At 42.5% G+C, this 23779-nt stretch overlaps 1 protein-coding gene across 9 annotated transcripts in view; it reads right to left on the minus strand.

The window, feature by feature from the left end:
* PLCB4 (phospholipase C beta 4) overlaps nt 1-23779 on the minus strand; it is a 368787-nt gene that overhangs the window by 83747 nt on the left and 261261 nt on the right. For all 9 annotated transcript variants that reach the window (XM_084887441.1, XM_084887443.1, XM_084887446.1 and 6 more), the window contains one exon: nt 313-392. In XM_084887441.1, the coding sequence (XP_084743567.1) occupies nt 313-392 (80 nt within the window). The remainder of the gene's footprint in view (nt 1-312; nt 393-23779) is intronic.

Raw genomic sequence — 23779 nt, forward strand, 5'->3', positions numbered from 1 at the left:
GGCCCCAGCAGCACCCGGCTATGGCCCCAGACACACTCATTCTGGAGACACAGAAGCCAGTGTCCCCTGCCCAGAGGACACTCCGGGCATCAACCATTCCATTCACATAGTTCTGGGGCTCTGGGTTTATCACAAATGCCCTGCCAGGTGGCATGAGTAAGGGTGCGTATCGGTCAACTTCCTCTCCAAGGTCAGGAGTATGGAAGGCAAGGCTAGCAAGACATTGCCTGGCCACATACTAAGCCTCGTTTTCTACGCTGACCCTTTCCTTGATAACAGCCAAGAACAAAGGGAGAAGCAAATGAAACTCACTGTTTCTTGAGGCAGGTCATTGGACTGACGTTGTTGGCCCTGAAGTTATGTATGATGGATCTCAGGCCGTCGACCCATTGCTGAAAGAAAAAGAAGTGTTCTTAGTGAATAAATATGCTGAGCTAAGCATGGTTTTGATTAGATAGCCGGTATACACTTTGTGTAACAATAACATACACTCTTATTTTATCTCCTTTCTATCACACAGCCATCTTCATTTTGCATGCTCATTTAAAAAATAATTAATGTATTAATTTTTAGAGGGAGAGATAAAGAGAGAGAAACATCTACTTATTATTTCACCTATTTTTTATTTACTCAATGGTTAATCCTTATATGTGTCCTGATGGGGGATCGAACCCACAACATTGGCATATTGAGACAACATTCTAAGAAACTGAGCTACCTGGCCAGGGCTTGCTCATTTTTTATTCTTTAATAAACAGCTTTCACTGTTTCCAAAAAGATAAATGTGGCATCCACAGAGTCATTAAGCACCGGGTTGTCATGAGACATGCTGCTCTCTGATGGACTTATGAAACCTTCTACTTGCAGTCTGTTTAAATATAAGCCCCCTTTCAATCACTGGCAAGCTTAACAATTTCTAAACAACATTACACAATATAAGATGACATCTTTATCAATTCCCATTCTAGACAAAGAATGCTTTAAGGGTTCATCAACTTTATTGTGCGGTACTATTTCATTCTAAGAGTTTATTACAGCCCAGCCAATGTGGCTTAGTGGTTGAGCACCAGCCTACGAACCAGGAGGTCATGGTTCAATTCCTGGTCAGGGCACGTGCCTGGGTTGCAGGCTTGATCCCCAGTGGAAGGTGTGCAGGAGGCAGCCGATCAATGGCTCTCTCTCATTACTGATGTTTCTATCTCTCTCTCCCTCTTCCTTCCTCTCTGAAATAAAAAATGTATTTTTTTTTTAACGAGAGAGTTTGTTACATATCTTACTGTCTGTATTTTTCAGCAAAGCCTTAAAAAGTAAACTATTCACTAAGTGCCTGGGTACCCACTGGAGGCAGCACTCACATTATTTCTGTCTAAGGGCTTGGACCTCAGCCATAGTTCATAGCCATCACCCCATGGATCTACAGGGAAAAGTTAAGGAAGGTTATGCAGGGCAGGCAGTGAAGGAATGTGGGTCTCTAAAGGACATTTTAATAGAAAAGGCTGGCCTATAGGTTAAGGCCAACTCTGTCCTTTGGCCCAATTACTGTGCCAATGAATGCCAAACCAAGATGCTAAAATAAAGAATCCCACTCTTGGCAAAGTGTTTCATACTAAGCTAACACTGGAGGTTAAAAGAACTGGGATCCCACACAAGCCGAACCTTACCTTTATAGTCTGACTGCTCAAGCTTTATGCTGGGCAGGGGAGTAGGTTGGAATAGATTAGTACTATGGGTGGACATTCTTCCTGCTCCCACCTGAATGGTAGCCACTACCCACACATGCCTGTGTAAATCTGAACCGAATAAAACTAAAATTCAGAGCCTACATTGCACTTGTCCCATTTCAAGTAAACAAAAGCCAACACTGGGCTAGTGCCTACCATATTGGACAATGCAAATGCAGGACATTCCTATCATCACAGAAGGATCTACTGCACGTTTTGCCACGTCAAATGATTTAGTCACTGCGAGGGCCAGAGGCCATGACTGAGTTCTGTAAGTGTGTGTGTGGTTTTAATTTTAATTGTGGTAAAAAAAAAAAAAAATATATATATATATATATATATATATATATATATATATATATATATATATATATATCACATTTGGTTTATTCCCTCATTTCTCATTTTTTGGGCACTTGGGTTGCTTCCACCTGATGGCCATAATGCTGCTGTGAATGTAAACATAGGTGTACACATATCTCTTTAAGTTATTGTTTTCAATTCTTTTGGATATATAAGTCAGAAGTGTACTTTCTTGGTTATGTGGCAATTCTATTCTTTATTTTTTGAGGGATCACCATACTATTTTCAATGGTAGCCGTGCCATTTAACAATCTCCACCAATAATCCACAAAGGTTTCATTTTCTCTACCTTCTCACTGACACTTGTAATTTTGTTCTGTTGTTATTTATTTATTTATTTATTTATTTATTTATTTATTTATTTTTTGAGAGTAGCTATCTCAATTGATGTGAATCTGAGCTTTTGCTTTTCTCTTTGGGCTCCAATCATACCTAAAGGCTTTCTGAGGGAGGACTTAAGAGCTATAAGAGGTAAATTTCCTTTCACAACTAGAAAAGCCATTTCTGAGGATAGTGAATAGCAGTGAAAGCTTCAGAAAGCATGGTAAGTGAAGTCAGGAGTCTGAGGCAGGAGGAAGAAATGAAATAGGAGCATTAAAGAAATGCCTCAATTATTTTCATCATCAGACTTCCCTTCCTCTGTCAGGCTAAATATGTGACTATAACTCCCTGGGGACTATCAAATATCCTGTTATTGGCCTAGCAGACCACAGGCTCATACAGAGTTTCCCAGGAGGAGACAGAAAAAGCACAAATAATTCGTTTGGCATTAACTGGGAAGCATTTTCTTAACCTGAAGGCTTGGTATGTGTTCCAAAACACAAAACAAAGTCCATGGTTTCCTAGGACAGAAAAGTGGATAATTTCTGAGACTGTTCACTGTTTTTTTATTTTTTCCCCCTGATTGTTCTAATTTAGTTGTTTCTAGAAATAGACTGCAGAAATTCGAGGCTTTGAGGCGGCTTTGAAAGCTTTCTCTCATCTTCTGAAAATATGATGAAGGGTCTTTTTTTTTTTTTTTTTTTAATTGATTTCAGAGAGGAACAGAGAAAGAGAGTGAGATAGATAAGCAAGAATAATTGATTGACTGCTTCCTATATGCCCCCTACTGGGGATTGAACCTGCAATTAGGGCATGTGTCCTGACTGGGAATCAAATCATGAGCTCTTTGTTATAGGTCAATGCTCAACTTCTGAGCCACGCTGGCTGGGTAAGATTCTTGCTTATTGTGCGGGAAAGGTCCCTGAGAGTGACCTTTAGAGGTCATATCTCCAGTGACAACACTAATGCTTCAGTTAGCATGAAATGCCCCAGGAACCCACAAAGTCCTAAAGTGCCCTGGAAAGATGGTAGCTACTTCCTTATCTTTATGATGGTGAAAGTGAGGTTAAGGGCCTGGCTTGAGCTCCTGGAGCTGCTAGCTCGGGGCCCAGATGAAAGAAGAATGCTGTAGTCTGCTCTTCTCAGTGGGGATATTTCCACTCAATGTCTGTTTACATCTCCCTCCCAATCAGACCTTTCTTACTCTCTATTATCTTTCAGGTAATGTACACGTAGCATAATAAGGCCAAATGACCATTAAAGATATTGTAAGCGTTGAACTCTTTGCTTTGTTTGCGTTTAACATAAAATAGATGAAATGCCAGCAGGTGTCAGTAGAGCCTGAGAGTTTAGTTGGAAAGTTGTGCCAGGAGTAAACTAGTTGGATCCCAACTTCTTTGAAAGTTTCCAGCTTAACAGAAGGAAAAAAATAAAGGGACTTAGATACACTGGCTCAGTGGTGACACACTCATAATATGATCCATATGACACTGGGTGGCTTCTGCCTGGTCCTCCATCCTGCGTGGGCACAGGCAGCATGGATACTGGGGCCCAGCCCACCTGAACCGTTCTGTTCTGGTGCCCACATCCACAGTTTCTGCACTTGTAATAGTTACTGTTATCTCATTGAACCTTTTCCAGTTTTGTTTAAATTAACTTAAAGCCTAAGTCAGCATTCTAAAGGAAAGGAAAAAAGGCCCTTCAAAGGACTCCTGAGGGCTGGTGCTGGACCATTTGGGTATAAAAGATCGAGGAACAGAAACTGTCTCTCATAGGCCCCTGGGAAATTTTGACCTCTCCCCTTGTACTCCTTAAGCTTATTTTCATCATTTTCCAGGCAAATGGCTGGGCCACAGACTTACCTATGTCCTTTGCCCTCAGAACAGTAGGACTGTCATAGACAAAAAGAATCCCCTTCCCATTAAAATAAATGAATATGATGAGAGATTTAAAAAAAAAAAAAAAACTAACCTGAAAAATATAAGAATTTACACAGCGTAACAGTGTATATATCTTACCTTTTCCCCTCTTAAGAACATTAGGGTTTTTTTTTTTTTTTAAGGTTATAAAAGCAATACTTAAGTCCCATTATAGAAAGATGTAAAGCAAAAAAAGCATAAAGCAAAAAGTAAACATCATCGTCACGGAACTTAGTGGATAGGTTCTGCGACTTTAATTGAAAGGACACCCAACAAAACCAGTTTTACCATAGGCTAATTGATACAAACAAGAGTTAAGTCCCTACGGCATCTCCTCAACATTATAACATGAGGACTTTGAACAAAATGTCCTGTTATTCAAGGTCCTGCTGTACTGATATTAAGAGATAGCCACTGACATTTTGTCCGTCTAGCCTTGTTCTACACACAGAGATTTGTCCTTTTAAAATAACTATTATTATCATTATTATACAAGTCAGCACCACTTCAACTCAATCTTATCTCTAGATTTTGTTCCAGAAGCATTCTTTTTAGTCTTTAGTTAAAAAAGCGTATTGTCAAAACAAAAATAATGCAGACCCCGTGACGCTCTCCAAGTTTGCTAAGTCATTTTCTCCAAAGAGAAAAACGCAGTAGCTCCCTCCCTAACCTTTCAGTGTCTGGCTCTTTGTTTTCAGTGGTGGCCTCTTAACTGAGTGCTCAAAAGTTAAAGAACAGAAACAGACCTAGAGACAGAGAAGCAGCGATCAGACTGTCAGGCCTCAGAGAGAAGGTAGAGGAGGGTGAGGGCAAAGGGGATATCAACCAAAGGACTTGTGTGCATGCATATAAGCCTAACCAGAGGTCATGGACAACAGGGGGTGGGCATACATGGGGAGGGGTTTGGGATGAGAATGGGGGATGAGGACAATTATGTGACACCATAATCAATAAAGAAATTTAGAAAAAAAAGTTAACTAGAGACTTGCCACTTAGGGAATATAAAGCATCACAATTGCCTGGGGATTATTAAGATGCCAATTATCAGGTTCTATTAAATCTGTCTTAGGGCCTGGAACAGAAATCTGTGTTTAAATGAGCTTTGTAAGTGATTCGTTTGCAAACTCACTAAAAGAAGCTCTGTTCTTACCATTTGCAACAGTATGGATGGAACTAGAGGGCATTATGCTAAGTGAAATAAGCCAGTTGGAGAAAGATAAATATCACATGATCTCATACATTTGTGGAATATAATCTACAACATAAACTGATGAACAAAAATAGATTCAGAGACATAGAAGCATCGAGCAGACCTTCAAACCTCAGAGGGAAGTTGGGGTGGGAGGGGAGGGCTGGGAAGAGATCAACCAAAGGATTTGTATGCATGCATGTATATAAGCATAACCAATAGACACATACAGTAGGAGAGTGAGAGTATGTGCTGGGGGATGGGAGTGGTCAGGGAAAAATGAGACAAATGTAATACTTTCAACAATAAAGAATTTAAATTAAAAAAAGAAAAAAAGAAACTCTGTTCTGAATCCATGTCACTCAAAGAGGTGGCTCCTAGACTAGACCAATAACATCCACATGACCTAGCAGATGGTTAGAAATGCAGAATCTCAGGTCTCATCCCAGACCCACTGGACCAGAATGTGCATTTAATAAGATCCCTGGTAATTCATGTGCACCTTCCATTTGAGGAATCTGGGTCTAGGAGATGGAATCCCTCTAACTTGAAGCATCTCCTTCCATTGCCCACCTAGTAAGATCCAGGTCTGGTTTCTCAGGAAGGGGAAGGTTTCCTACAGTGTCTTTCAGTTGGAATATGCAATTCTAGTAAGGACCCTCAGTTCCTGATTCGCTCTTTGCTTTGGTCATATCCCTCCCACCTATGCTGAACAAATTTGCATTCACTAGAATGGAAAGCCTCACCAGCATATATAGGGTCTGAAGTTGAATTGCTTGTATGTGAAAATAATGAATGATGGGCCATCTGTAATATTTAGAACATGGGAACTTTTGGGCACCTAGACCTCATAAACTTTGACCCTTGCAAGGTTGTTATTACTAGAGGCTCAGTTCACGAAATTCGTGCGGGGGGGAGGGGGGGAGTGGTGTGTCCCTCAGCCAGCCTGCATCCTCTCCAATCAGGGACCCCTCGAGAGATGTCTGACTGCTGGACATCATTAAGTCAGACATCACTCTCACAATCCAGGAATGCTGACTCCTAACTGCTCACCTGCCTGCCTTCCTGATTTCCCCTAACTACTTCTGCCTGCCAGCCTGATCACCCCATAACCACACCTCTTGCCAGCCTGATTGATGTCTAACTGCTCCTCTGACAGCCTGATTGCCCCTAACTGCCCTCCCCTGAAGGCCTGGTCACCCCTATCTGCTCTCCCATGCAGGTCTGGTCCCCTGCAACTGCCCTCCTCTGCAGGCCTGGTCACCCCCAATTTCCCTCCCTTGCAGGCCTGGTCTCTCCCAAATGCCTTCCCCTGCTTGCCATCTTGTGTCCACATGGGGGCAGGCATCTTTGACCACATGGGGGCAGCCATATTGTGTGTTGAAGTGGTCAATTTGCATATTACTCTTTCATTAGACAGGATAGAGACCTGGTGCACAGGTGGGGGTTCTGCCGGTTTGCCCTGAAGGGTGTCCTGGATCAGGGTGGGGGTTCCCTTGGGGTGTGGGGCAGCCTGGGCAAGGGGCCTGTGGTGGTTTACAGGCCAGCCACACCCCCCAGTGACCCAAGCAGAGGCCTGAATTCTGGGATTTATTTATCTTCTATAATTAAAACTTTGTAGCCTTGAGTGGAGGCGAGGGCAGGCCAGGCCAGGTGGGAAGCTTGGCTTCCTCCATTGCCGGGGGAAACCCAAGCCTCCTGCTCTCTCCAGCTCTGTGGTTGCTGCCATTTTTGTTGGGGTTTATTTATCTTCTATAATTGAAATTTTGTAGCCTTGAGAGGAGGCCAGGGCTGGCCAGGGTGGGAAGCTTGGCTTCCTCCATTGCCAGGGAAACCCAAGCCTCCTGCTTGCTCTGTGGCTGCAGCCATATTGGTTGGGTTAATTTGCATGCTCATTCCTGATTGGTTGATGGGCGTGTTGTGGGCATATTTGCATATGTCTCTTTTATTAGTGTAGATTTGCTTTCTTGTTTAAGTAAGTGTGGGTAAGAAAAAGTTAGGACATATTTCAATTGGCTATGCTTAGGATGTCTAATTATTCTAACAAGTAGTTTTCATCTGCTCAAATAGTGTAAACCAGGAATTTATAGAATTTGAAATATAGCCTTTCATCCATTTGAACTGAGTTCTGATAAGATTGAAGACCTTTAAGCAGGGAAATAAGACCTAATTCCATGAACTTGGGACATACTATGAACTTTCAAGTAAGATTTCCAGTGTTTAACACTGCAACAGACAAGATTTACAACATTTCACAAATCTCTAGATGAATAATATTTAGTGGCGTAACTACATCTTTATATTCAATTAGAGACCTGGAAATTAATTAGAAAAAAATATTTTAGAGGTCAGGGAGGGATGGCTCCAGGGCATGTTTGGCCTATCTCGCCCAGTCCCCAGCTGTCTGGCTGGGACTACAAGAGGTTAGCTGGCTAGCCAGTAAGAGACTGTGGGAGGGCCCCAGGATATGTCCAGCCCATCTCACCCAGTCTGGACTGGCCAGAGCCCAGCTGCAAGCTAACCTACTAGTCAGAGCATCTGCCCCCTGGTGGTCAGTGCACATCATAGTAACTGGTCAAATGGTCAACCAATTGGTCGGACACCAGGCTTTTACATTTATAGATTAGACACCGACTTTTAGGAAGGCATTGAGCTTTTGCACTAAATTGATAGCATTTGCCACTAAATATAGGCAGTGGCTCAGATTTTAGAGTAGAGACACTGTAGGAAGCCCAGCTGGTGTGGCTCAGTGCTTGAGAGTCTACCCATGAACCAAAGAGGTCATTGGTTCAATACCCAGTCAGGGCTCATGCCCAGGTTTCAGAATCAATCAGGAGGGAATGCAAGAGGCAGGCAATCAATGATGTTTCTCTTTTATCACTGTTTCTATCTATCACTCTCCCTTCCTTTCTCTCTAAAAAGCAATGAAAACATTTTTTTTTAAGACACTGTAGGGAGAAATCAAGATGTTTTCTATTATGAGCCTATACAAGCAAGGTGAATAACATAATTTCAGTTCAGTTAGGATAAGGTGTTAGTTGATATTAAGTTGTCAATATTTTATTTTGAAGGCAGGCCAAAGGGAAGACACTTTTAGCTGGTGCACTGTGAAAATGAAACTGGACAGCACTCAGAGACAAGATTAGCAGTTCCCAGAGCCTGCTGTACATCAGAATCCCCCGTGGAGTTTAGAAGACATTTCAGAAGCCTGACTCCACCCCTGGAAATTCACATTAAAAATATGAGTGTGGTTGGGCCATCAATCTACTTTTTAGACACTGCAGATAATTCTAACATGAATCTACAACTGTGGGCCTCTGAACTACACCACATACACTAAATTTAGTTTACCCCAGTATTTTTGAAACTTTAATGTGCTTTTGGGTCACTTGGGGATTATATTAAAGTGCTGATTCAGATATAATAGGTCTTGTGTCTGCATCGGAGATTCTGTATTTTTAAAAATACATTTTTATTGATTTCAGAGAGGAAGAGAAATGGAGAGAGAGAAATCAATGATGAGAGAGTATCATTGATTGGTTGCCTCCTGCATGCCCCACATTGGGGATCAAGCCCAAAATTCAGGCATATGCCCTAATTGATTAGGAGTTGAACCATGACCTCCTGCTTCTTAGGTTGACACTCAACCATTGGACCACATCGGCCGTGCCAGAGATTCTGTATTTTTTACAAGTTTTCAAGAGATGCCATGCAGGTATGTGGGCTTGTCTTTTGTGCCCTGTTCATGCAAGGGTAGGGCTTGTGTGTGATTTCTAGATACTGCGTACCTTCAATATTACTCAGAAGTCCACCAATGAAACAGCAGTTCTGCTCTTCACTGTGCCAGCTATTCTCAAGTGGTTCCTGGATCAGCAGCATGAGCATCACACAGGAGTGTATTAAAAATACCAATTCTCGGGCCCCACCCAAAACCTGCAGGATAGGACACTCTGGTGATGACTTAGCAGCCTGAAACTTAACAGGCCCTCCAGGTGACTCTCCTGCAACACTCACTGAGCTATCCTAGTCCTGGAGCATCTGGCGCTAATCAGAGATAAAGATAATTGAAGAGAGTATGGAGGTGGCCACTGGAGAAAAGACTTGTCTGGTTTTGTTTTTAATCAATTTTATTGAGGTATAATTTATATATAATGAATGCGCCTTGGGCTTTTGAGTCAAGCTTTTCATATACTCACTAACCACCCTTAGGGTGAGTAATACCAATTGAGACACATTAAATTTTAAATTTTAATTCCCCGTTCTGGATTAAAATTCACACACACACACACACACACACACACACACACACACACACATCATTGTTGTGTTAACCTATTTTAGAGAAATTCTAAGTGTTATAAAAGCAATGCTGGCAGCCATTGGCTCCAAGGAAGTTCCGGAGCTACAGAAAAAACAGTAGCTGGTGATGTTGCAGGATCTCATCAGGCAGCAGGAGATGGCCCTGCAGAAGCCTGTTAGTGGTAACAGCTCCCTCAGGTTTCAAGACAGGTAAATGCAAAATCAGGACAGGACAGGTCTGGGCTTCCTGAGAGAACACTCACCCAATAATTTGGTACAGAAATAAGACAGAGATCTCAGAACAAGGCAGAGGTCTCAAGAGAAGACAGAGGTCATCTCAAAACAAGAATTAGAGGACACATTAAGAACCCTATTCACTTGCACTAATAATGTGCAGTGATGAGGCCTGAGCAAAAGGCTGGAGCTCACACCATAGCAGGAGTTCCTGGAGGCTGAGTGCCATCCTAGTGTCTCAGTCCCATGGCATTTGGCCCAGGTCTGTATTGCAACCCCCCATGGCCCTGGGACGGAAGGGAAACAGTCAGCCAATGACAGCATTCACAGTAAGAACAAATCAGACAAAGAAACCTGGAAGTCTCCATAACTGCTACGTGCTCCCTCACCCCCACCCCCACCCCCCAAAAAAGAGTGAAAGATACCATGGTGAAGAATTACACACATAATAAAAGAGCTAAGCATGCAACCCTAGACAAATCCAATTGAGAGACCCAGGATGAAATGTTTAATTTAAGGAGTATATGATAATGAAGATCATGGTCAACAATAATAAGGGTTTGGAAAAAAAAAATCAATACAGATACAAGCCAGTAGTAATCTCAAAAGCCCTTCCCAAAAATTTTATAGGAAGTCGATAACAATTTCCATAAAATTTTCAAATCTGAAAAAGAACAACTGGGACTTTTATTTTCTCTTGACATAGCCTGACTATCTTCCAGAAAATACACATTTTTCATCTGCTGTTCTCTGTCCATGGAGTAAAGTTGAAGAAGGTTAAAGAAAGAATGTATTAAGCATCATCTGATTCTTAAATTACCTTCAGAACATGGCAAATTAGTACTTGGGTAGGAAATAAGCTGTAATATATGAGAATGTGAGGCTGTGTATTAACAATAGATTTGGATGAGGCAGGATAATATTTACACTTGTCTAGTCAAAATTAGTTTAGTCACTCACAGACAGTCAAAATAGTCTGCCAGCCTGGCAGGTTATCTTGACAACACTGGGTAGTTATGTCAAAAAGGATCTCTAAATAGGCAGAAGAAAAGAGAGGACACTGTGGTTGACCATCACTTAAAAATGGAATGTCCAGTGCCCCTATCAGATCTGTTTCTGTTCATTACAATTTCTGAGAGTCAATTTTTGTACTGCCAAGGCACATTTGGCAAAATATTCTGTAACTATGTTCCATTGGACCTATATAATCTTGTCTCAAATAGCTGCATCTTCTTCCAGATATCTACTCTGATCAGCATACTGTTGAAGGATGTGCCACCAAAAATATGACTCTTGGGCACACAAATTATTTTTAGCTGAAGGCATCTGAATTCCTGAAATCCCTTAAAAGTCTATAAACAGAGATTCCCTAAAGAACTCAGTTATCTTGGCCTTGGCTGGGTAGCTTAGCTCAGTTAGTTAGAGCATCATCCTTATATGCCAAAGTTCAGGTTCAATCCCTGGTCAGGGCACATACAAGAATCAGCCAATACTACCCAATAAAAGAATAATATGCAAATAGACCGTCACTCCAACACACAAGATGGCTGCCCCCATGTGGACACAAGATAGGTGCCACAAGATGGCCAGCAGGGGAAGGCAGTTGTGGGCAATCAGACCAGCAGATTATAGTTTGGAGGGCAGTTGGGGGAGGACATTTGGGGGAATGACAGGGGAGGATAGTTGGGGGTGATCAGGCCTGCAGGGGAGGGCAGTTGTGTGGGGACCAAGCTACAGGGAAGGGCAATTAGGGGCAACCAGGCAGCAGGGGAGGGCAGATGGTAAAGGGAACCAGGCCTGCAAGGGAGGGCAGTTGGGGGGGACCAGGCATTAGGAGAGGGTAATTGTGGGAGATCAGGCCAGCAGGGGAGGGCATAGGAGGGGGGGGCAGGACCAGGCCTGCAGGAGAGGGCATTTGGGTTGACCAGGCCTACAGGGGAGGGCAATTTGGGGGAACCAGGCTTGCAGGGGAGGGCAGTTGTGGGTGATCAGGCCAGCAGGGGAGGACAGTTGGGGAAGGACAGTTGGGGGCACCCAGGCCTGCAGGGGAAGGCAGTTGGGGGCAATTAGGCTGGCAAGGAAGGGCAGTTAAGGTGACAAGGCTGACAAGGGAGGGAAGTTAGGGGTCACTGGGCCAGTAGGGGAGGGCAGTTTGTGGTGAGTAGGCCAGCAGGGGAGGACAGTTAGGTGTGACCAAGCTTGCAGGGGAGAGCAGTTTGGGGTGACCAGGCCTGCAGGGGAGGACAGTTAGGTGCAACCAAGCTTGCAGGGGAGGGCAGTTTGGGGCAACCAGGCCTGCAGGGGAGGACAATTAGGGACAATTGGGCCAGCAGGGAAGCAGTTAGGCATCAATTAGGCTGGCAGGGGAGTGGTTAGGGGGTGATCAGGCTGACAGGAAGAAGCAGTTAGGGGCAATAAGGCAGGCAGGCAGGCAGGCAGGCAAGTGAGCAGTTGTGAGCCAGCAGTCCTGGATTGTGAGAGGGATATCTGAGTGGAATTGGGCTTAAACGAGAAGTTGAACATCCCTTGAGGGGTCCTAGATTGAAGAAGGTGCAGGCTGAGCTGAGGGATTCCCCCCTCCCCCATGCACGAATTTCACATACTAGGCCTCTAGTGAATAAATAAGTGGAACAACAAATGGATGTTTCTCTCTCTCTCTCTCTCTCTTTCTCTCTCTCTCTCTCTCTTTTTTTTTCCTCTCTCTAAAATCAATTTAAAAAACAGACAAATTCAATTATCTTAAAATTCCATCCCCAGGACCAACTTCAATCTTCTCTTCTGGAAGATAAAAAGTTGGCACCACAGTCAAACAGAAAAAGACACAAAACTATCATATCTACTATCTCTTCTCTCTTATCTACTATCTCTTCTCCTAAGGGTCCATTAATCTTCCCTAAAAATCATTTGCTTTCCCATAAGTGGCCTTTTGCTCCTCTCTTTCCCCTATCATGATGCTACACAAACTCAAATGTCACTGCTCATTTGGGTATTCAGTTCTTTCTGTAATGCCCCCACCCATGTAAAACTTAAAAATTAATGAATTAAAGTAATAAACAATAATAAATTTATATGCCTTTTCTCTTGTGTGCTGTCAGTTTATATTGCAGACCCAGCCGAAGAAATCCTACACACATAGGGCATTCAGAATACATTCATGCCTATATTCACTGGTGCCTACTGATTTTAAATAACAATATGTGATGTTCTTTAGTGCCTCAGAGTTCACAGAGCAGCTCCATTTCTACAAATCCCAGAAATCATTCAAAAAGAAAATGAGGCATTTTGTTTACTTTGTGTAACACTTACTTGGCATCCATTGAAAAACTCTAAAGCAACTGAAGAACTTTAAGATTTTTGAGAAAATCAAGAGCATCACCCTATGCCAGTCAGAAACCACCCGTTTTGTGAGGATGCATTTTCATTCTCAACTGTCAAATTTGCAAAATCTTGGTGGGTAAAAGATGAATGAACAGTCGCTGAGTTGAAAGATATTCATGAAGTTGTTTCTTTGGCGGATGCCTGTGCTTATGATCCCCGAGGTCCCAATCCTCCTGACAATGCTGGCAAATTAAGTCATGCCGAAATGAACAGCATTTCCACACGCAGACAGATGCTACCTGCTGAGGCGCCGAGACAGATACAATCAATCAACGGGCTAACTCCTGCCCAGGCAGCATCAACCTGTTTATTAGCTTAGGCACATCAATCTATATGTAATCCTATAAACTGAATAGGACTTGATATGAGTTACTAAAAAAGAATCTAAGCCACTGGGTTTGTTTCATTATCTAACTTTCTATCATTTATGGAAAAATGCCCCCACTTTCCTGCGTGCCCCCAATAAGGGGAGGGGGAGGGGAGGAAGAAATACGGCATCAGGAAAACAGAGACAAGAAAAGTAATGTTTATGAGGAAGATGATAAATGAATGCCAAATTCCATTGTTTTGATCCTTCTGGAAAAATACTGGGCTGAAGAATGCCTCCATGATGTCATTTGCTGACTTTTTCCTGTAAAACAGTCAATCTGAAAGATTTTCATTTGTGCCCCTTCAATAGATCAAAATAAAAATGAATAAAGTTTGGGAAATAGCTGACTAGCCTCCCCCGCCCTCTGCTGAAGTTGATATGAGAATAGTGACATTCTCAAAGTGCCACCTACCCTAGAGAAACCTGTAAGCTTTCTGATGCCTACTTGACCAGGGAACCCCTTTACATGTGGACTTTTTTTTTTTTTTTTTAAGGAATCCAGTTTGCTGCCATTCATTTTAGGAAGTGCTGTTCTTCCCAAGTCTTACACCTCCCACAGATAATGATCTATCTATTTATCATAAAACCCTACTAGCAAATCAAGTGAAGAATGGAACTACTTTCCAAATAACTGGTCACTATAATACGCACTGACCACCAGGGGGCAGACGCTCAATGCAGAAGCTGTCCCCAGCCCACAGGCCCTGACAGACCGCAGCAGTGGGGCCAGTGAGCGGGCAGCGCCAGGCCAAGGCGGGTGCCAGCGGTGGACCACGATCACCCCACCAGTCACTCCACAGATTGGCCCTGATCACCAGCCAGGCATAGGGACCCTACCCATGCACGAATTTTGTGCATTGGGCTTCTAGTATTAAATATTTATCTTAAAAGTATAGTCAGGTTGCACAATGTTATAGGTACAAATGGCTGTCCCCCAGAGTGGCAGCATAGGGTGGTGGTAGAATTCAGAATCTGGAGTGGATCCACTGTCCAGGTTCAAAACACCAGCTCTGCCACTTACTGGCTGTGTGACCTTGGACAAGTTACTCAATCTCTCTAGGCCAATTTCTTCCTCTGTAAAATGAGGATAATTATACCCATCCCATAAAATTGTTGTGAGAATTAAATGAGATAATACACATCAAATGCCTTGAGCAGGGCCTGGCACTCAATATAAACTAAAAAAAAAACAAAACAAAACTGCACTATTGCTACTCTTGTTATTATGATTACTAGAGGCCTAGTGCATGAAACTCATGCATGGGGGTGGAGGGTGTTCCCCTCAACCCAGCCTATGTCCTCTCCAATCTCGGACTCCCTCTCACAATCCTGGACTGCTGGCTCCTAATTTCTCACCTGTCTGCCTGCCTGGTTGTCCCTAACTTCCCCCTGCCAAACTGATCGCCTCTCACTGCCTCTGTGTGCCAGCCTGATGCTTCTAACTGCCCTCCTGCCGACCTGGTCACCCCCAACTGCCCCCCCCTTCATGGCCCACCTGCCAGTCTAGTTGCCCCACACAGCCTGCTTGTTCAGTTGTTTGGTTGTCCCTCCCTAACTCTCCTGCAGTCCTGGTTGCCCCATGCAATCTGCTTGTTCAGTCGTTTGGTCATCCCTCACTAAACCCCTGCTGTCCTGGTCACCCCATGCAGCCTGCTTGTTCAGTTGCTAGGTTGTCCCTCACTAACTTAATTTGCATATTACTTCTTTATTATATGGGATTAGAGATCAGCAAACCTTTGCTTTTAAAATTTTTTTTTAAATGTTTTTATTGATTTCAGAGAAAGGAAAAGAGTGGAGAGAAAAAAAGAGAGAGAGAGAGAGAGAGAGAGAGAGAGAGAGAGAGAGAGAGAGAGAGAGAGAAACATCAACGATGAGGGAGAATTATTGATCGGCTGCCTCCTGCACATCCCCTACTGGGGATCAAGTCCAAAACCTTAGCATGTGCTCTGACAGGGAATTAGAACCATGACCTCCTGATTTAGGGGTCGAAGCTCAACCAACTGAGCTACACAGGCTGGGCAATAAACCCTTTCTGTAAAGAACCAGATAACAAACATTTCAGACTTTGGAGGCCACATGTGGTTCTCTGTTCGTCAGTTTTCATGTCTTATTTTGTTTTCACAACCCTTTAAAATATAAAAGCCATTCCTATTCCACTGGTCAGACAGAATCAGCTGAGGGCTGGTCTGGTCCATGGGCTGCAGTTCGTCATCCCCTGATTATAAGATTATTAAACTATTTGCTCCAGATCATAGTGCTTGGGGGCAACAGAGTGTCATCGCAGGTGAGGTGCCTTACCCACCTCCTCATGGATCCCTCTTTAAAATTATAACCCAAAGATTAGAAAAAATATAAACAGGTGCAGGCCTACATTACACATATTATGTTCTTGGAGGCAACTTTTGCTAGTAGTAAAAACTGGAACTTTGTGGTGCACGGAGAAGCAATTTAAAGCTAGTGGTATTTTCCTCTCCCAGGGCCCAAAAGGTGAAACCCTAACTTCATATTATGTTTCTGGTGCAATTAGAATAATTTGTTTTGCATTCCCTTGGTGGAGTCATTTGATAACACTTGCAATTAGGGCAAATGAGCTGCTCTGGACTGAGCCCAGAATCTAGAGTGTCTGCTTAGGAAACCTGTCAAATTCATGAAACACAACGGTGAGAGGGTGAGAGAGGCCCAGCAATGGGAACATGTCCTCGGTGAAGACCACAGCATCGTGAACAGAAGTGCCCAGGAGGCTGAGAGTTTTCCCAAGAAGTGTGAGCAGGTAACACCAGAAAATCAACCCCAAAGGTTGTGAGGATTTATAATTACACTGAGCCCAAGAACAAAATTTTAAAGACCAAGGAAATGCACATAAAGGAAAATTTTCAATTATAAAATACAGTATATTAAACTCTATAAACAGGATGAGCCTAACCGTGCATAAAATAAATTGTGTGTGCATTAAAAAGACACATTAAGGTGATTGGAGTTTGGGGGAAGCTTAATAGATGCACTGCTTAACGGGCACAGGGCTTCTTTAGACCAGGACGGCATGTTTTTAGAAGCAGGTAGAAGTGGTGGCTCCACAACAGTGTGATTCACCAAATGGCACTGAATTGTTCACTTTAACGTGGTTCATTTTATGTCTGTGCATTTCACTTCAGCTAAAAAACACTTCAAAAATGTTTTTCGCTTCAGTTGAAAAACACTCAGAAGGAGGGGTAACGAACTCTAGGAGGGGTTTATTTTCTTCTTTTTCCTCCTCTGTACTTTCTGGAACATAGAAGATGGACAGCAATGCTCCCTCGTGAGCCATAATCCTTGTGCATTCAGAATACACCAATAAACAGTAAAAATGCATGATCCATGCAAAAGCTGACAGTGACTATGCCAGGATGCTCAGTGCTATTGCAGGCCAGGGCTCTGCGACACAGCTCCAGGCTTCTTTCTCGCTTTGATCCTCTCACTTTTCCAAGGAACTCTCACTGGTGCTGGTGACAAAACCCCCTGAAAACAACAGCTCCAGTTTCTTGAACATGCATTTTGACAAGGAGCTTTAGTTTCAGGTAACTCCAGTGCTAAGAAAAATTACAGTTAAAATTCACATTCGAATACTTAAGTGGGGGGACAGTTCCAAAGGAAAACAGAGCTGCTTTCAGAATGTTAAGAGATGCAGTACACAAGGTTATGCAAAACATAGGGTCATGCAGACCACGGCAGGTCCCACAGACAAGCCCTGACCGTCCCCAGGTAGCCAGTAATCTCCTTTGCTCTGTACAATTCCCAGCAGGTCCCATGACACACACATTCCTCATAGGACATATTTAACCAAATTCATTGTCTCTTCCCCTCTTGTCCCATAGTAACCAGGTCCTCAAGTTCTTATAACTGTATCATCATACACTTTGGTAATGACACTTAAAAATCTCATTTCTGCCTTAACTTTGTCCCTATCCTCACTCAGGAACAAACTCTCTTGATTCCTCCTTGGGTAACTAGATGAAGCCAAGGACAACTAATTTTCTTGTATTTTGTATCAGAACCTCTCAAACTTTAATGTGCAAAACAAACACCTAAGAATCTTGTTCAAGTGCAGATTCAGATTCAGAAGGTATGGGTAGGGTCTGAGACCCTGCATTTCTAACAAGTCCCTGGTGATGATGAAGCTCCCGATCTAGACCACACTTTGAGAAGCAGTGCTCTCAGCCATGTGTTATTACTACACTAGAGGCCCGATGCATGAATTCGTGAATGGGTGGTTGTTGGAGGCTAAGTTTAGAATTCATCAAAAAATAGTTCTTGGATGAAGAACGGAAGGAAATGAAAAAGAAACAGGTTTCCTGTTCAAAATGACAATGAAGTGAACACATTAAGTATATATTAGCATTCACCTTAGTGTAAATGCATTCATACTGTATGCTGGCTAATGTCTAGAGGTAAGGTTATCAATGATCCACAGGCAGGCTTGTCATTTGGTACACACAGTATTTAAGAGGCGAATACATCTATCAACCTTTTTATATCTGGAGATTTCATGTAAAAAATCCAGATATCCAGTATCTCATGGAAAAAGCTCTGCTTCTACCAAGTTAGCAACCTGAGGAGCATGTTCACATAGTTGGAAAAATGGCGGGAAGTAAATGGATGTTGTTCTCCCTCTACTTTGGGCCACCCCCATGGTTATGTCTATGGGTAGAGACACTCAACTCACTCAAGTCTACACAATCTTCCACTTGTCTTCTCCTGGCACTTTTTCATATTCACATTAGCTCTTTGGCTCCTGTAGGACCTGAGTTCCCAACTTCTGGTCTAAAGGAATGACAGCTTTTGGTGCTACAGAGATAAAAACATCATTTCAGAATTCAGAGAGTGCCACCATGGATGAGACACTGGAAGTATTGGATTCTGGGGCAGATGGTGTTGCAAGAGTAGGTTGAGAGCCAAGGCAGCAAGAGAGTGAATAACCTGCTAGTTAACACAGATTACTGAGTCCACCCCCAGAATTTCAGATTCATGAGGTTCCACATCCAGAATATCAGATTAACCAGGCTTCACCCTAAGCATTTCAGATTCTTCCAAAGTGCCAGCAGAGAGAATGTGCCTCTTTGAGAAGCTTTTGGCGAGGCCTCAGGTCTGATCTCTTTGAGTAGCTGGCATGCTTGACTATGTGCAGAGAAATTAGTTGAGGGGAGGAAGGCTCTGCAGGGTGTTAGCAAAGCCAGTAGGGGGGATTGACTAAATAGTGAACTTGATTGTTTTTCTTTTCTTTTTAAATATAATTTATTTCAGAAAGGAAGGGAGAGGGGAAGAGAGAGAGAAATATCAATGGTAAGAGAACCATTGATGGGTAGCCTCCTGCATGCCCACTATTGGGCATGGAGACCATAACCCAGGCATCTGACCTGATTGAGAATCAAACCCTAAACTCCTGGTTCATAGATCAATACTCATCCACTGAGCCATGCCAGCCAGGCGTGAACTTAATCGTTTTTTCAACAAAACAAAGAATAAATCCCTTCTCCAAGAACCATTACAGTAAGCCTTCCTTCTACTCAACATACTCCAAGTTCAGCAAAGCGATTTTGACATTCAGCCCAATATACTAAAATAAGGACTCATTACTTGTAATACACTACCTGACTTTATCTTTCTTATATACAAAAAGAACACGCAACGTTTTTCTAATTTAATTTCTATAGTTGTTATTCACGCACTTATGTGATGACTTACTTGATTACAAGGCATAATTATGGAGCTCACCAAATGTTTACAACTGCATAAAGTAGAATGAGGAATCGTCAAAACTCAATTCAAATCTCTGCATTTTTATACTCATAATGGCAGCTTATTTTTGTCATCAGAGGGAACTGCAACTTGGTATAAAATAAGACTTATTTGTGGATAATTTAAATGAGCATTGCATCTCAGGCTTATGGACTGTGACTTCGATTCCAGCTTGCTGTGCAGCACCAGCTGTAACTTCATGAAAAACATCTGAACGCCTTTCCACTCCCCAGAGACAGAAACTGTCAAAGCAAGCTGCATTCTAAGACAGAACAAATACATGGGAGAAACTGAGTTGCTTTTCTAACCAAAAAAAGTTAACATGTTCACTATTATTTGCACAGTTTATGGTAACAGTGGGCAAAGAGATCAGTGTGGGCCCAGGTAGGGGGGTGAGGAGGGAGCTACATCATAGCTTAGAAAAAAAATTGGAAAATGCCTTTTTCATGTGGCTGCTTTTATTCATAGGTATTTTAAGCCACATGACCAATGAGACTCACCTATTACCCACAGACACACTGTGTTTGAGGGAAAAGTGCCAGTAATTTGTTAGCAAGTGCTTTTAACAGAAGGCTTAAGGAGAGGAAATAAGAGCTAAGTTTTATACTGAAGTGACAGGAAGAATTTAGGTAAGCACAAAATAATGATCTAAATTGGAAAGAGGCCAAGAAGCCAGGGTTAAAACCTCCAGTTTTGTCCTGGTTCTCAGCAGCTGTCCCATTACATCCTGAAAAGTGGCTCTAAAAATAACACCGTGGAATCCCAGGCCTTTCTGACTGTCGCTAACTCACACGTTCTCATTCTTTTTGTCCAAAGATCACTTTCTTAGCTTTCTGAGAGCTAAGCTGTAAAAAACTTGAGGTGTACAGCACTAAGGGTTATACATATTCATCAACTGGATTAGAATTTGTTGATTCAGTCAACATAAAGAGCTCAATAAAACAGGTATCCGTTAAGCACTTGATAAATGTTGAATATTGACCTTTCTCGATGTTGGGGATGAGGCAAGTAACAAAAACACTGCTCTCCCTCCATGTGGAGGGAAGAAGACAATGGATGAGTATATGTATATGGTATATAACAGTGATCAGAGCTATGAAGAAAAATAAAGCAGGATAAGGAGGTAGGAAGTGCTGGGAGTGGGGAGGTGGGGAGATGGGGCATTCCCACTAAGGTGATATTCAGCAGAGTTCTGAGAAAATGTGAGGGAGAAAACATACTGGAGAAAGAGTATGTTCCAGACAAAAGGAACAGCACGTGCAAAGTCCCTGAGGTTAGAAAGAAATACAAGGAGAAAAAGGGAGATAAAGATAGAAGGGAAAAGAAATAAGGATCAGTTCTTGCCAGGCCTCATAAGCCTTGGAGGGTTTTGAGTAGTGGAGTGATATGATCTGGATTACATTTTAATAACAGGGCTCCAGCTGCTATTTTGAGACTAGACTTAAAGGGTCCAGGCCACAGTTAGGGAAGAAACAATATTGGCTGTTTTGTGCTTATAGTCACGGTGAGGGTGAAAAGCAGCTAGATTCTAGCCCTGGCAGGTTTGGCTTAGTGGATAGAGCATCAGCCTGTGGACTGAAGGGTCCTGGGTTCGATTCCAACTAAGGGCACATGCATAGGTTGCGGGCTCAATCGGGGGGTAATGCAGAAGGCAACCGATCAGAGATTCTCTCTCATCACTGATCTTTCTATCTCTCTCTCTCCCTCTTCCTTCCTCTCTGAAATCAATTAAGAAGTAGCTAGATTCTAGATACAAGAGTATTTATTAATGGATCCATGTAGGATGTGTGAGGAAAATGTTCATCATCTCAGCAGCTTGAAAGTATTGTAGGTGGAGGGTGACACATTTGGACTTGGACTTAAGTTTATGATGCCACTAGACACTTATTTCCCAGGGGAGGAAGATCAACAGAATGCAGCTCAGATCTTCTAAAGAGGTACAGAGGCACAGTGGCAAGCCAAGCTTATTGTTCTTAAAGCAGGGAGGGCATATGGAGAAAATACAAGCTGAGCTGCAAAGATGTCAGTTATACTGATGTCATCTTTTACTGGGAAGAAAAAAAAAAGCACAATCATATTTCCACAGTCATGTGTACTAGAAAATATTTTATATTTATTTAAAACCTCAACTCTGAGAAGCCAAGATTTCATGTAACAAATTAAGAACTCTTAAATATTCACTTGAAATAACAGATCTATCTATCTATCTATCTATCTATATATCTATCTATCTATCATCTATCTATCTATCTATAATTGGAGGCCCGGTGCATGAAAATTTGTGCACTCAGTGGGTCCCTGAGCCTAGCCTGCACCCTCTTGCAGTCTGGGACCCCTCTGAGGATGTTCACCTGCTGTCCTAAAGGAATCAGGCCTAAGCTGGCAGTCAGACATCCTTCTGGCAGCCCAGAGAACGGGCTTAAGCTGCAGTCAGACATCCTTAGCACTGCCAAGGCGGCAGGAGAGCCTCCTGCCACTGCCACTGTGCTCACTGCCATCAGTCCAGCTTGTGGCTGGGTGGAGCTCCCCCTGTGGAAGTACATTGCGCTGAGCATCTGCCCCTGGTAGTCAGTGTGCATCATAGCGACCGGTAGTCAGTGCGTATCCAGTGGTTCTACCTTTAGGGTCAATTTGCATATTACCCTTTTATTATGTAGATATATATAAATATACATATAAATAATCATATATATAAATAATCACATATATATAATCATATATATACACACACACACACACACACACACACACACACACACACACATATATACATCTTCGAGAACCAGATACACAAGGAAGGTCAAATGGCCTGCTCAAGGTCGGGAAAGTTTCCTCTGTGGGAGAGTGGGTCCTCCATGTGAGAGTTGGTGCTCCATGAGGAGTGCATGGAGTTGAAAGTTGGCCCATTAGCCTGAATTAAATACTTGGCTAAGTGATTCCCTCCCCCCACCCCCCACCCCAAATAGTCAGATCTTAAGTTTCATAAGAGCCTAGGAATTAAGAACAGACTCAAGCATTTCTTAGGATAAATACTGCTAAGCAAGTTCTACACTAGCTATTTTCTTATATCTTACTGGTCAGATCAAGACTTTTCAGATGTTCATAAAACAAGCAAAACACCTTGAGTGCTGAACTCTCAGTTGGTGAGCTACTCTCCAGTATGTTGTGTACCCTTTTGCTTCCACCTTGCACGCTTACCATGAGTTACTTATGTTTGTTTCCAAACTGCTTTATATGCTAGTCGTAGGAAAAATTACATGTACCACCCAGCCAATATGGCTCAGTGGTTGAACCAGGAGGTCACAGTTTCATTTCTTGTCAGGGGCATATGCCCAGGTTAAGGGCTCTATTCCTAGTAGGGGGTGTGCAGAAGGCAGTCAATCAATGATTCTCACTCATCATTGATGTTTCTATCTCTCCCTTTTTCCTTCCTCCCTGAAATCAATGACTATATTTATAAAAATTTATATGCACCAATGAAGTATGCTTGTGAAAAGGAGAATGTTGTTTCTCTAGTTAAATATTTTGGAAAGCTTCTTTAAAGGCAAGGTGCTAAAATATTTTTTTTCTTTTAAAAAATACATTTTTATTGATTTCAGAGAGAACGGGAGAGGGAAAGAGAGATTGAAACATCAATGATGAGAGAAAATCATTGATCAGGCACTTCCTGCACTCCCCTGCCCCCCACTGAGAATCTAGCCTGCAACCCAGGCATGTGCCCTTGACCAGAATTGAACCCAGGATTCTTCGGTCTGAAGGCCAGAGCTCTATCTATTAAGCCAAATCAGCTAGGGCAAAAATATTTTTTCTTGAACTCCATGTGAGCAAGACAACCAAATGAGAAGAAAACATGAAACTCTCTTTACTTGTATTGCTTCACGGCATCTTCGAAGTCTCAGTTCTACTTTCAAAAAACCAAACTGGGTATTTCAGAAGATACATTATAGATGAGGTACAGATCAAACAAATATATTGACCCCAGTCAACACACTCATACTGAATGAAAACATTTCAGCCCCAATATTAAAAAACTGACCAAAAATTGAGTCGCATTTATATGCTTCAAGTTAAGATAAAGTGTTTCAGGCATATATGTGTTTAATACTTTAAAAAAAGGATGACTTGCTTTAACTGACTTTTGTGATAAAGTGACCAGGAATACAGCTGGCTAAGAGGGCAGTTAGCCTATTCCATGAGCCATGATTCTAGGCTC

The sequence above is a fragment of the Pipistrellus hanaki genome (assembly GCF_964339955.1).
Source record: "Pipistrellus hanaki genome assembly, chromosome: 6".
NCBI lineage: Eukaryota > Metazoa > Chordata > Mammalia > Chiroptera > Vespertilionidae > Pipistrellus > Pipistrellus hanaki.